A 12,520-nucleotide genomic window follows, 5' to 3' on the forward strand; every position below is an offset into this window, starting at 1 on the left:
CCCGGGGGCGCGACCTGCCCGGCGGCCCGGTTCCCCTGGAGACGCGGCCAACGCGCCGCGGCGGAAACCGGCCCCTCGGAGGAGGCAGGATGCCGCCGAAGGGGAAGGACAAAAGGAAAGGCAAGGACAAAGGCAGAGGCGAGAAGTAAGGAGAAGCCGCCCTGGGTCCCCTCCAGGGCCTGCGCTCGAGGACTGGGGGTCGGACTGACGAGGGAACCCCCGCCGTCCCCGCCGGGGGAATCGTGGCTCCTTGGCTCCCCTTGGCGTGTCCCTGGTCTCCGGACCTCACCTGTGTGGATGTGTGGTCTTGAATATCTGGAGGATGTTTGGGAGGCTAGAATAGTTCCTTGGGCCTTTTCCAAGAGAATTTGGTATTGTTGAGGTAATCTGGGCAATCGTCGAGGTTTCCCCACACTGGTCAGGGCCACCGGGGCTGATACTCCGCACCAACCCGTGCAGGCCTAGACTTGCTGCTAGGTGCCACTAGACCCGTGGGGTGACTCCGGTGGCTTCTGGAGTCCAGCAACACCGTTATGGGAATGCGAGGAACCCTCCCCCCAAACCTGTGATGTTTATAAAGTAACTTGTTTAAAAGAGTAAGTCAAGCTTAATAAAGAAAGTTTGGGAAACATGGAAAGTACCAAAGGGGAAAACGAAAACCAACAGCAATCCCATCATCCAAAGATAACCACTGTTATCATTTTAGAATATTCTTGTTTTTTCTTTATGAAATGATAGCCAAGTGTACATACTTATATGTAGCTTTATACCTCATATGTAAATACTGTCTTACGATATGATTTTTTAAAAGCATAACTGCACATTTGTCTAGCACTTTTTAAAAGTGGCAAGGGCCCAGGCGCCGTGGCTCATGCCTATAATTCCAGCACTTTAGGAGGTCCAGGTGAGAGGATTGCCTGAGTCCACGGGTTTGAGACCAGCCTGGGCAACTTGTCAAGACCTCATCTCTACAAAAAATTAGCCGGGTGTGGTGGCACATGACTATGGTTTCAGCTATTTGGAAGGCTGAGGCGGAAGGAGGCCGTGAGCGTGCCACTGCCCTCCAGCCTGGGTGACAGAGTGAGGCTCCTATTTAAAAAAAAAAAAAAAAAGTCTCGGTGGCTCAGCTTGTAGTCCCACGCCTTTGGGAGGCTGAGGTGAGTGGATTGCCTGAGCCCGCGGGTTCGAGACCCGCCTGGGCAGCGAGACCTCATCTCTACAATAAACCAAAAAAAATCAGCCGGGCGTGGTAGCGCGCGCCTGTAATTACGGCTACTTGGAAGGCTGAGGCAGAAGGATCGCCGGAGCCCAGGAGACCAGGCTGTGTTGGCCGGAAGCGGCCACTGCACTCCAGTATGGGCGACCGAGTGAGACTGCAACTCAAAAAAAAAAAAAAGTGTCAAGGGAGGTCGGGTGCAGTAGCTCACACCTGGAGTCCTAGCACTTTGGGAGGCTGAAGCAGGAGGATCCCTTGAGCCCAAGAGTTCAAGGCTGCAGTGAGGTATGATTGTGCCACTGTCTCCAACCTGAGAGACAGAATGAGGCCCCTGCACCTCTAGCCTGGGTGACAGAACAAGACCTAGAACTCAAAACAAAACAAAAAAATGTGGTAAGGGCTTCTCTTATTCCTGGAACTTGCTGGCATAGGTTTTCTTTCCTTTTTTTAGAAAGCAGAATTTATTGAGAGGACAGAAAACTCCCAGAGCAGAAGGGGACCTGGGGGCATTGCTCTGGCATAGGTTCTCTATTTTTGACTACAGTACACATGTGAACAAGGAGGAACGCTGAGGATGACATTTATTCCTTGGATTTTCTGTGATCCATTGTTTGCGAAAGCCAGTTTGTTTCCACAGTCAGTATTAGGGTTCTCCTATTAGAGATGTCTAATTTCTTGCATCGAGTTCTCTGAGCCACTTAGACCTGCTACCTTCAGGGAGTAATTGAATGATTGTATGAGGCAGTCTGTCACTAGTACCAAATCATACTGGAAAGGGAGATGTAGGTTGGTGGCTTGGGTACGGAGCTGGCCTTAATTTGAAGAGAACAAAAAGTGAAAACAGGAGTGGAAAGAGACTGAGAACCAAGAGTTAGGAAGTGGATGTGGGGGTGGCAGTGTAGAAAGGTCCACACACATATGTGTGAGAATGTTTAGAATTCAGATATAGGTGAAATCTTCTTGTATTTTCTGTGTATTTATATATCTTAGTGCCTACCATATATATAAGGGATAATTTTTGTTTGTTTGTTTTTGAGTAGGAGTCTCACTATTGCCCAGACTGGAGTGCAGTGGCACACTCACAGCCACCATAGCCTCAACCTGCTGGGCTCAGGTGATCCTTCCACCTCAACCTTCCAAGCAGCCGGAACTTTAGGTGCTTGCTACCACGCCCAGCTAATTTTTTGATTTATCGTAGAGATGAGGTCTTGCCACGTTGCCCAGGCTGGTCTCGAACCCCTGGACTCAGGCAGTCCTCTCACCCCAGTCTCCCAAAATGCTAGGATTACCGGCTTACCATGCTTTTCCTCTTTGTTTTTCCAGTCTTTTAGCCTTAGGCTCCGGTGCTCTCCTCTTCCAGGAAAAAGCACCTACTTAACTCTCTTATGTGAATATAAGTGAATATGTATTTCTTATTCACTCACAGTATTTGCTGTTGTGTGCCAGGTATTCCCAAGCAAAACAAATTTTTAAAAAGAGAAATGTAATACTAACATAGTAGAGTTATATACTGACTAGATAGTAGAGTTATATAATTGTATACTGTCAATGTTCTCTTCCCCTGCAGGAAGTCAATAAAAATAGATGAATCTGTGATGGACAGAGCCAAGGCCAATGCCTCCCTTTGGGAAGCCAGGTTAGAAGTCACAGAACTCTCTAGGATTGAGTATCGTGATACTTCCCGGAGACTGGCAAAAAGTAATGAAGACTTAAAGAAACAGCAGTATAAAATGGAGAAAGACACAATGTCTGTATTAAGCTACCTAAAGAAGCAGGATCAGGAGAAAGATAATATGGTAGGTAGGTAGGTACCAAGCCTCACCAGCTTCCTCTGTGGTTATACTAGCATGGACACATATTTCAATGACTTGAATTCCTTGAAATCTTTTTTTTTTTTTTTTTAATAGAAACGCGGTCTCTTCATGTCTCCATGTTTCCTAGGCTGATCTTAAACTTCTGAGCTCAAACAATCCTCCTGCCTTAGCCTCCCAAAGTGCTGGGATTACAGGCATGAGTCACTGTGCCCAGCATCATTGCTTGAAATCTTATCACATAGTTAAGACATTTCAACAGACCTTAACTCTTCTTAAAGCAAGATGATATTTCAGAATGGTTTTTCTGTTATTGGCTTTTTCTTATTTTCAGTTCTTGTTCCACAATTTCTTGTCTGGAACAAATAGAGATTGATAATCATAAGGGAATATTGTGACCCACTTTGTTTTATTTTATTTATTTATTTTATATTTTAAAATATAGTTTATTTTTAAATCAATTAGAGCACGAAAGAAAAGGGAGAGAGAAGATTCACTTCCCCAAGGTCGGGGAGGGGGCCAAAACCAGGAAGCATGGCGGCAGCCATAGCTCAAAGAGCACATGGCCACACCAGAGTCTAGGCAATGGCTATCATTTATTTTTGAGTTGGAGTCTCACTCTGGCGATCAGACTGGAGTATGATGGCACATGCTTATAGCCACTGCAGCCTCGACCTGCTTGGCTCAGACAATCCTTCTGCCTCGGCCTTCCAAGTAGCTGGAACTACAAACACATGCCACCACACCTGGCTAGTCTTTTGACGTATTATAGAGATGAGGTCTCACCAAGTTGCCCAGACTGGTCTCGAACCTGTGAGCTCAAACAATCCTCTCACCTTGGCCTCCCAAAGTACTGAGATTTTAGGCTTTAGCTACCATGCCCAGCTAACCTACTTTATTGCGATCTGTATGTTTTTTGATACTAATAAATATTTAGTTTTAACAATTTATAAAACATTTCACTGATAATCCATGATCACATTATGAACTCAACAAGTTGAATTTATTTATTTTGGCCATTTGAATCTTGTACCCTTTTTTTTTTTTGTTTTTTTTGAGTTGGAATCTCACTCTTGTCGTCCAGACTGGGGTGCAGTCGCCGCTCCCGGCCACCCCAGCCTCGACCTGCTGGACTCCGGCAATCCTTCCGCCTCAACCTTCCAAGTAGCTGGAACTATAGGTGCGCGCTACCATGCCCGGCTAATTTTTGATTTATTGTAGAGATGAGGTCTCACCAAGTTGCCCAGGCGGGTCTCAAACCCGTGGGTTCAGGCAATCCACTCACCTCAGCCTCCCAAGGTGCAGGATTACAGGCTGAGCCACCAAGCCCGGCTGAATCTTGTACCTTACTGTACCTTATTGAAGTATCTGAGAGTAAGCTATCATTTTATATCTGGAAGAAAAAGAGAAGGGAACTAACATTTTAGAGTCACTATATTATGCCAGGCACCATGCTGGGTGCTTTACCTCTCTTATCTCATTTAATCCTTTTAATAACTCTATGTCCTATTATATTGTTATTTCCATCTTACGGATGAAGAGGTGGACTCTCAGAAAGAACAGATAACTTGGCCAAAGTAACACAGCTAATGTGTGTTAAAAGTGGAATCCAGGTATAACTCTAAGTTCTTCTCTTTCTTAGCTGCCTCTGTCAGCCCCTCGGAAATCCAAGAAAATTTCTTCCATGCTGAGGATGATGTGCTGCTTCCTTTCCATGTTTTTCTATTTTTACTATTTATGCTTTCATAAACAGTACATATGGTAGTCTTGTTGTAAAATGTACAAAAATAGTATCATTGTACATAACTTTTGCAACTTTTTTCATTCAATATTTTGTTTTTGTGGTATAGTCTCAAAAATCACATGTTGTATCAGTTCGTTTATTTTTATTTTTATTTTTTTTGAGTTGGAGTCTCACTCTGTCACCCAGACTGGAGTGCAGTGGCCACTTCTGGCCACCACAGCCTCGACCTGCTGGGCTCCGGCGATCCTTCCGCCTCAGCCTTCCAAGTAGCTGGAACTACAGGTGTGCGCTACCATGCCCGGCAAATTTTTTGATTTATTGTAGAGATGATGTCTCACCAAGTTGCCCAGGTGGGTCTCGAACCCGTGGGGTCAGGCAGTCCACTTACCTCAGCCTCCCAAGGTGCCGGATTATAGGCTGAGCCACCAAACCCAGCTCAGCTCATTTATTTTTAAAAATTTGTAACAAGCATGTTCTGTTTTTTCATTTATTCTTAACTGCTTTATAATATTCCTTTAAATAAATAGCACAAAATTTATTTTATCCTTTCCCCTATCCTCTCCATTGGTCAGACTCCATTTTTTCATTGTTAGAAACAGATCATCAGTGAACATTCTTGCATATGTTTGCTTGTACCCATGTGTAAGAGTTTCTCTAAAGTAGACACCTAGAAGTGAAATTACTACATATTAGAGTATGCACAGTTTTTTTGTTTTTGTTTTTGTTTTTTGAGTTGGAGTCTCACTCTGTCACCCAGACTGGAGTGCAGTGGCCACTCCCGGCCACCGCAGCCTCTACCTGCTGGGCTCCAACGATCCTTCCACCTCAGTCTTCCAAGTAGCTGGAACTACGGGCGCGCACTACCATGCCCAGCTAATTTTTTTATTTATTATAGAGGTGAGGTCTCGCCAAGTTGCCCAGGCGGGTCTTGAGCCCACGGGCTTAGGCTATCCACTCACCTCAGCCTCCCAAGGTGTGGAATTACAGGCTGAGCTACCGAGCCCGGCTTGAGTATGCACAGTTTTAACCTCACAAGAGTTTACATTGAGCAGCGAAGGGGTTATAACAATTTATATTTTCATAAGAAATATACTAGAATAAGTTCCTGCTTACCCACAGTTTTGTCATGTTCATTGCTTCACCCACTTTGTATTGTTCATATGTTTGCCTCAGTACACACATGAACTAATATTGGAGGGATGTAGATCATGGCTCCTACATAGGGATGGCATTCAAGTTTACGAATCACAGTATATTTTTTTCAGAGCCACCTTCTCAGTGAGAACCTTCCTTATTACCCTGTTTAAACTTTAAAACTACCCTCATTTCAACATTCTCTAGCTTCCTCCCCTGTTTTACTTTATATATATACAAAATATATTTAAATATATATAAATATATATATGAAATATATATTATACATAGTTTGTTTATTTGAATTGAAGTCTCCCTCTGTCGCTCAGGTTAGAGAGCAGTGGCATACCCACAGCTACCACAACCTCAACCTGCTGGGCTCAGGAGATCCTTCTCAGCCTTCAGAGTAGCTGGTACTATAGGCATGCACCACCGTGCCTGGCTAATTTTTTATTTATTATAGAGATGAGGTCTTGTCAAGTTGCCCAGGTTGGTCTCGAACCCCTGGACTCAGGTAATCCTTTCACCTCTGTCTCCCAAACTGCTGGGATTACAGGCATGAGCCACCACACCCAGCCTTGTTTTCTTTATGTGTGTTATCTGTGTATGTTTTTATTGTCCTATTTCCTGATTAGAATAGAAAACTCACAGAAGGAATTTGGGTTCTTTTTTTTTTTTTTTTTTTGATTCAGTGCTATATTCCAGCACTTAGTAAGAGTCTGGCACATAGTTGGCACTGATTAAAATTTTTTTGCATGCATAAATGAATGACTTGTGAGTGTACTGATGCTTTGAAAAAGTTAATGGTAATTAAAACTAAATTCAAAATGATATTGAAAGTAAATTAGAGAAATCAAACAACTGAACCTTTATGTGAATTTTATATATTTTATTAAATAAAGTATAGTTTTTTGTTTTTTGTTTTTTTTTTTGGAGTTGGAGTTGGAGTCTCACTCTGTTGCCCAGGGTGGAGTGCAGTGGCATGCTCATGGCCACCACAGACTTGACCTGCTATATATATACTCAGGCGATCTTTCCGCCTCAGCCTTCCAAGTAAGCATATGCCACCACACCCGGCTAATTTTTTGATCTACTGTAGAGTTGAGGTCTCACCAAGTTGCCCAGGCTGGTCTCGAACCCGTGGGCTCAGGCAGTTCTCTCACCTTGGCCTCCCAAAGTGTTGGGATTATAGACGTGATCCACTGTGCCCGGGTAAAGTATAGTTTTTGTACATTAATGCTATTTTTAAATTTTCTTTTCCAGACACCTTTTATTTTTAAAATTACTGTTTGAATACTAGATATTATCAAACTTGTCTTCTCTAAAGTACTGTTCTAAAGTAAGCTTTTGGACCAACCATACAAATAATTTTCAAAATTCACAGCTTACATAGAAGCTTTGTGACCTCCATTTGCTCATTGGTATTGGTCTGCATTTATCAATATCATATTTCCTGATTCTCATCTGCCATATATCAAAGGCCAGCATCTGGTTGTAGGAAATTCATAATTCATAATAATCATGAATTGCCATTAAGGTCAAAAAACAACCTTGGGAGGAAGAAGCAAAGTAAATATATCCTGATTAACTAGCTCCCCATTAGTTTTGTTACTCATTCTACTATATTCTAGGAGTCTGTTATTTTCTTAAATGTTTAAACTATTTACATTTTTATTTTATGTTAATTACCGAAATATAAAGTGTGTTTTGAAATTTTATTCTTAACAAAATTAGGAGATTTTCATTAGGACTAGGTTTTTATATTTAAGGCTTTATTAAATCACTCACAAAATAATTTCATTAAATATCATACCTGTTCTGTATGACTGAGACCTGTCCCATTTTATTCTTTAGTTTCTGGGCTTTCTCAAGCTAGCCTAAAATATTATTTGCCACAGTATCTCACTTCTGTATCCTCTGATTTTGTAGCCATGTCAATGAGTTGTTAGTTTAAAAAGTTACTCAGATTCTCTTACTAAGATGAATCAGCATTCCTTAGAGAAATGATTAATCCCAGGACTGGGGCAGGAAATGTAAAAGATGAGCTTGAAATATTTTCTTGTGCCAGAAGATAAAAAATGTTATAGGAGCCGGGCTCGGTGGCTCAACCTGTAATCCCGTGCTTTTGGGAGGCTGAGGTGAGTGGATTGCCTGAGCCCGCAGGTTCATGACCCACCTGGGCAACTTGGCGAGACCTCATCTCTATAATAAATCAAAATGAGCCGGGCGTGGTAGCGCACGCCTGTAGTTCCAGCTACTTGGAAGGCTGAGGCGGAAGGATCACTGGAGCCCAGCAGCCCAGCCACTACACTCCGGTCTGGGTGACGGTATGAGGCTCCAACTCAAAAAAAAAAAAAAAAAGTGTTACAGGGCATTTTGAAGGGGTATCCATTGGCTAAATCTGGAGCAATAAAAATAAATAATGACAGTAACTGACCACAACCCTTTGAATAAAATAAGGGTTATGCTGAGTTTATACTGCTAACAAATACTTTAATAAACAAAGGAGAAAGGAAAGATTTTTTTGGTTTTTGTTTTTTACAGTAAATTGTCAATTAGTAAATTTCCGTGGAGTGATAGATTTAGAAGAATCAGCATTTGGCATCATAATCAGTTAAGAATACCAGTGAATGATAAAAGTAGTAGGTGAAAGTTTGACGAGAAGGGAGAAGGATAGTAGCATAATCTCAAAATATCTTCACCAAAATTACTTAATAATTACAAAGAAAAAAATAGTAACTTTTAGGTGGAGAAAGCAGGCAGACACAATCTATTTTTTTTTTTTTTTTTGAGTTGGAGTCTCATTCTTGTCGCCCAGGGTGGAGTGCAGTGGCACGCTCATGGCCACTGCAGCCCTGATTTGCTGGGCTCAGGCAATCCTCCCACCTCAGCCTTCCAAGCAACTGGAACTATAAGCGCATGCCACCACGACCAGCTAATTTTTTGATTTATTGTAGAGATGAGTCTCCAACTTGCCCAGGCTGGTTTCGAACCCGTGGGCTCAGGCAATCCTCTCACCTCAGCCTCCCAAAGTGCTGGGATTAGAGGTGTTGGCCACTGCACCTGGCCTTGGCAGACACAGTCTTAAGTGATTAAAATTAACATCAGTCACCTTATGATGTCTAGTGTACTGAAAAGGATATATAATCACTTTAGCTAGTTTATGCCTGCCAAAAGTGTATAACCTGAATCTATTCATGAGGAAGCATCAGACAAGCCCAACCTAGCCAGTATTCTTCAAAACGGTCAATTTAAAGACAAAGACTGAGAAACTGTTCCAGATAAAAAGGAGACTAAGAAACATGACAACTAAATGCAATGTATGATCAAGGATTATATCCTGGACCAGAAAAAAAAAAGTTACAGTAAAGGACATTATTGGGCCAATTGGTGCCAGAGTTTAAATATGAAGTATAGATTAAATTATAGCATTATATAAATGTTAAATTTTCTAATTTTTGATAATTATAATGTGCTTATAAAAGAGAATGTCATTTTACTTAGGAACTAGATAATAAAGTGTGTAAGGGTAAAAGGACATGATATCCAAAATGTACTCTCACATTGTCCAGGGAGAATAGAAATAAAAATATATACACATAAATAAGAGAACAAGAAGGAAAGCAACAGGTGAAGAGTATATGGGAATGCTTTGTACTCTTCTTAATACTTTTTTATAAATACCCACATAAGAGAAATGTAAATAAAAACCACAGTGACATTAGGATGGTTACTCACACCCATTAGGATGGTTACTATTTAAAAAATAATAATAATAACAAGTGTTGGTAAGGATGTGGAGAAATTGGAACTCTAGTGCACTGTTGGTGGAAGTATATTTTGTTGTAGCCGCTATGGAAAACAGTATGGAAGTTCCTGAAAAAATTAAAAAGTAATTTTTAATCTCATTTTTGGGTATATATTCCAAAAAATTCAAGACAGAATCCTGAAGAGATATTTGCACACCCACGTTTATTGCAGTATTGTTCACAATAGCCAAGAAGTGGAGGCAATCCAAGTGACCACTGATGAGAATGAGTAGATAAAGAAAATGTGAGGCCAGGTGTGGTGTCTCACACCTATAATTCCAGCACTTTGGGAGGCTGAGGTGAGAGGATTGCCTGAGACCACCGGTTCGAGACCACCTTGGGCAAATTGGCGAAAACTGATCTCTACTATAAATCAAAAAATTAGCCACTCAAGCCTGAGTGACAGAGTGAGACAGTGAGACTCCAACTCAAAAAAAAAAAAAAAAAGAGAAAGAAAATGTGTATACATACAGTGGAATATTATGCAGTTTTAAAGGAAATCCTGTCACATCCTATAACATGGATGAACTGCAAAGACATTATGTTTAACAAAATAAGCCAGTCGCAAAAAGACAAATACTGTTTGATTACACTCATGAAGTATCTAAAGCAGTCAAGACCATAGAAATGGAAAGCAGGGTGGTTGCCAAGGGCTGGGGAGAGAGGAGAGAGGGAATTGATGTTTAATACATAATGGTTTCAGTTTTCTTTTTTGTTTGTTTTTTGTTGTTGTTGTTGTTTTTCTTTTTTTTCGAGTCAGAGTCTCACTCTGTCACCCAGACTGGAGTGCAGTGGCCACGCCCGGCCACCGCAGCCTGGATCTGCTGGGCTCCAGTGATCCTTCCGCCTCAGCCTTCCAAGTAGCTGGAACTACAGGCGCACGCTACCACGCCCGGTTAATTTTTTTATTTATTGTAGAGATGAGGTCTCGCCACGTTGCCCAGGCGGGTCTTGAACCCGTGGGCTCAGGCAATCCACTCACCTCAGCCTCCCAAAGTGCTGGGATTACAGGCTGAGCCACGGAACCTGGCTTGGTTTCAGTTTTCTTTTTTTTTTTGAGTTGGAGTCTCACTCTGTCACCCAGACTGGAGTGCAGTGGCTGCTCCCGGCCACTGCAGCTTCCACCTGCTAGGCTCCAGCAATCCTTCCACCTCAGCCTTCCAAGTAGCAGGAACTACAGGCATGCGCTACCACGCCTGGCTCATTTTTTTATTTTACTGTAGAAATGAGGTCTCGCCACGTTGGCCAGGCGGGTCTTGAACCCGTGGGCTCAGGCAATCCACTCACCTCAGCTTCCCAAAGGTGCGGGATTACAGGCTGAGCCACTGAGCCCAGCTGGTTTCAGTTTTCTAAAGAGCTGTTGCATAACAGTGTGAACAGATTTTTTTTTAAGTTGGAATCTCACTCTGTTGCCCAGGCTGGAGTGCAGTGGCACGCTCACGGCCACCATAGCCTTGACCTGCTGGACTCAGGCAGTCCTTCCACCTCAGCTTTCCAAAAAGCTGGAACTACAGGTACAAGCCACACGCCTGGCTAATTTTTTGATTTGTTGTAGAGATGAGGTCTCACCAAGTTGCCCAGCCTGGTCTCAAACCCCTGGTCTTAGGCAGTCCTCTCACCTCAGCCTCCCAAAGTGCTGGGTTTACAGGCTTAAGCTACCACACCCAGCATGAACAGACTTAACATTTTAATAAAGTGTTCGTAGCCGGGCTTAGGGCTCAGTGGCTCAGCCTGTAATCCCGCGCCTTTGGGAGGCTGAGGTGAGTGGATTGCCTGAGCCCACGGGTTCGAGACCCGCCTGGGCAACTTGGTGAGACCTCATCTCTACATTAAATAAAAAAATTAGCTGGGCGTGGTAGCGTGCGCCTGTAGTTCCAGCTACTTGGAAGGCTGAGGTGGAAGGATCGCCAGAGCCCCAGCAGGTCAAAGCTGCGGTGGCCAGGAGCAGCCACTGTACTCCAGACTGGGCGACAGAGTGAGATTCCAACTCAAAAAAATCAATCAATAAATAAAGTGTTCGCTTAAAAATGGTTAAGATGAGCTTGGCACAGTGGCATGCACCTATAGTTCCAGCTATTCAAGAGGCTGAGGCAGGAGGATCCCTTGAACCCAGGAGTTTGAATACAACCTGGGCAGCATAGCAAGACCCCATCTCTTAAAAAAAAAAAATTGGCTAAGATGGCAAATTTAATTTTGTTTTTTCAAAATTTTTAAACCACAATTAAAAAAAAGTTTCCCAGGTAATTCCCTGTCCCCTCTTCTCTACTTCCCACCTTACTCTCTTCTCCTGCCCTACCGGTTTTAATATTAGGTGAAAACTAGGCCATTTAATAAAGGTAGGCTATAGAACATTTCATTTACCTTCCTAACTCTGTATTTTCATTTTCTATAGATTGAAAAACTGAAACAGCAATTGATTGAAACAAAGGAAAAATCCCAAGAGGAAAAGGAAAGATTGGTGAGTTACTAACGTATACTCTTCTGGTTTCTGGCGAGCTCAGCTATTTAAGATTCAATGAAAGAGCAGCTCAACAACCTTAGAGGCCACATTTGATTGCACAGCAGCTGAAAATTTATAAAAGTGTATTTTGTTTTTTTGAGTCAGAGTCTCACTCTGTTGCCCAGACTGGAGTGCAATAGCAAGCTCATGGCTACTGCAGCCTCAGCCTGCTTGCCTCAGGCAATCTTCCTATCTCAGCCTTCCAAGTAGCTGGAACTATAGGCATGCGCTACCACACCCGGCTTACTTTTTGATTTATTGTCAAGACGGGGTCTCACCAAGTTGCTCAGGCGGGTCATGAACCCG

The 12,520-nt window shown here is 42.7% G+C and overlaps 1 protein-coding gene across 1 annotated transcript in view; it reads left to right on the forward strand.

The window, feature by feature from the left end:
* The first annotated feature begins 64 nt into the window (after positions 1-64).
* Positions 65-12,520, forward strand: part of BBOF1 (basal body orientation factor 1) — a 43,273-nt gene continuing 30,817 nt past the window's right edge. The window contains exons 1-3 of the mRNA XM_021709593.1: positions 65-145; positions 2,784-3,012; positions 12,107-12,172. Coding sequence (XP_021565268.1) covers positions 90-145; positions 2,784-3,012; positions 12,107-12,172 — 351 coding nt within the window. The 5' untranslated portion in view covers positions 65-89. The remainder of the gene's footprint in view (positions 146-2,783; positions 3,013-12,106; positions 12,173-12,520) is intronic.

The sequence above is a fragment of the Carlito syrichta genome, unplaced genomic scaffold (assembly GCF_000164805.1).
Source record: "Carlito syrichta isolate Samal-C Ts95f unplaced genomic scaffold, Tarsius_syrichta-2.0.1 Scaffold258652, whole genome shotgun sequence".
In the NCBI taxonomy this organism is placed as follows: domain Eukaryota; kingdom Metazoa; phylum Chordata; class Mammalia; order Primates; family Tarsiidae; genus Carlito; species Carlito syrichta.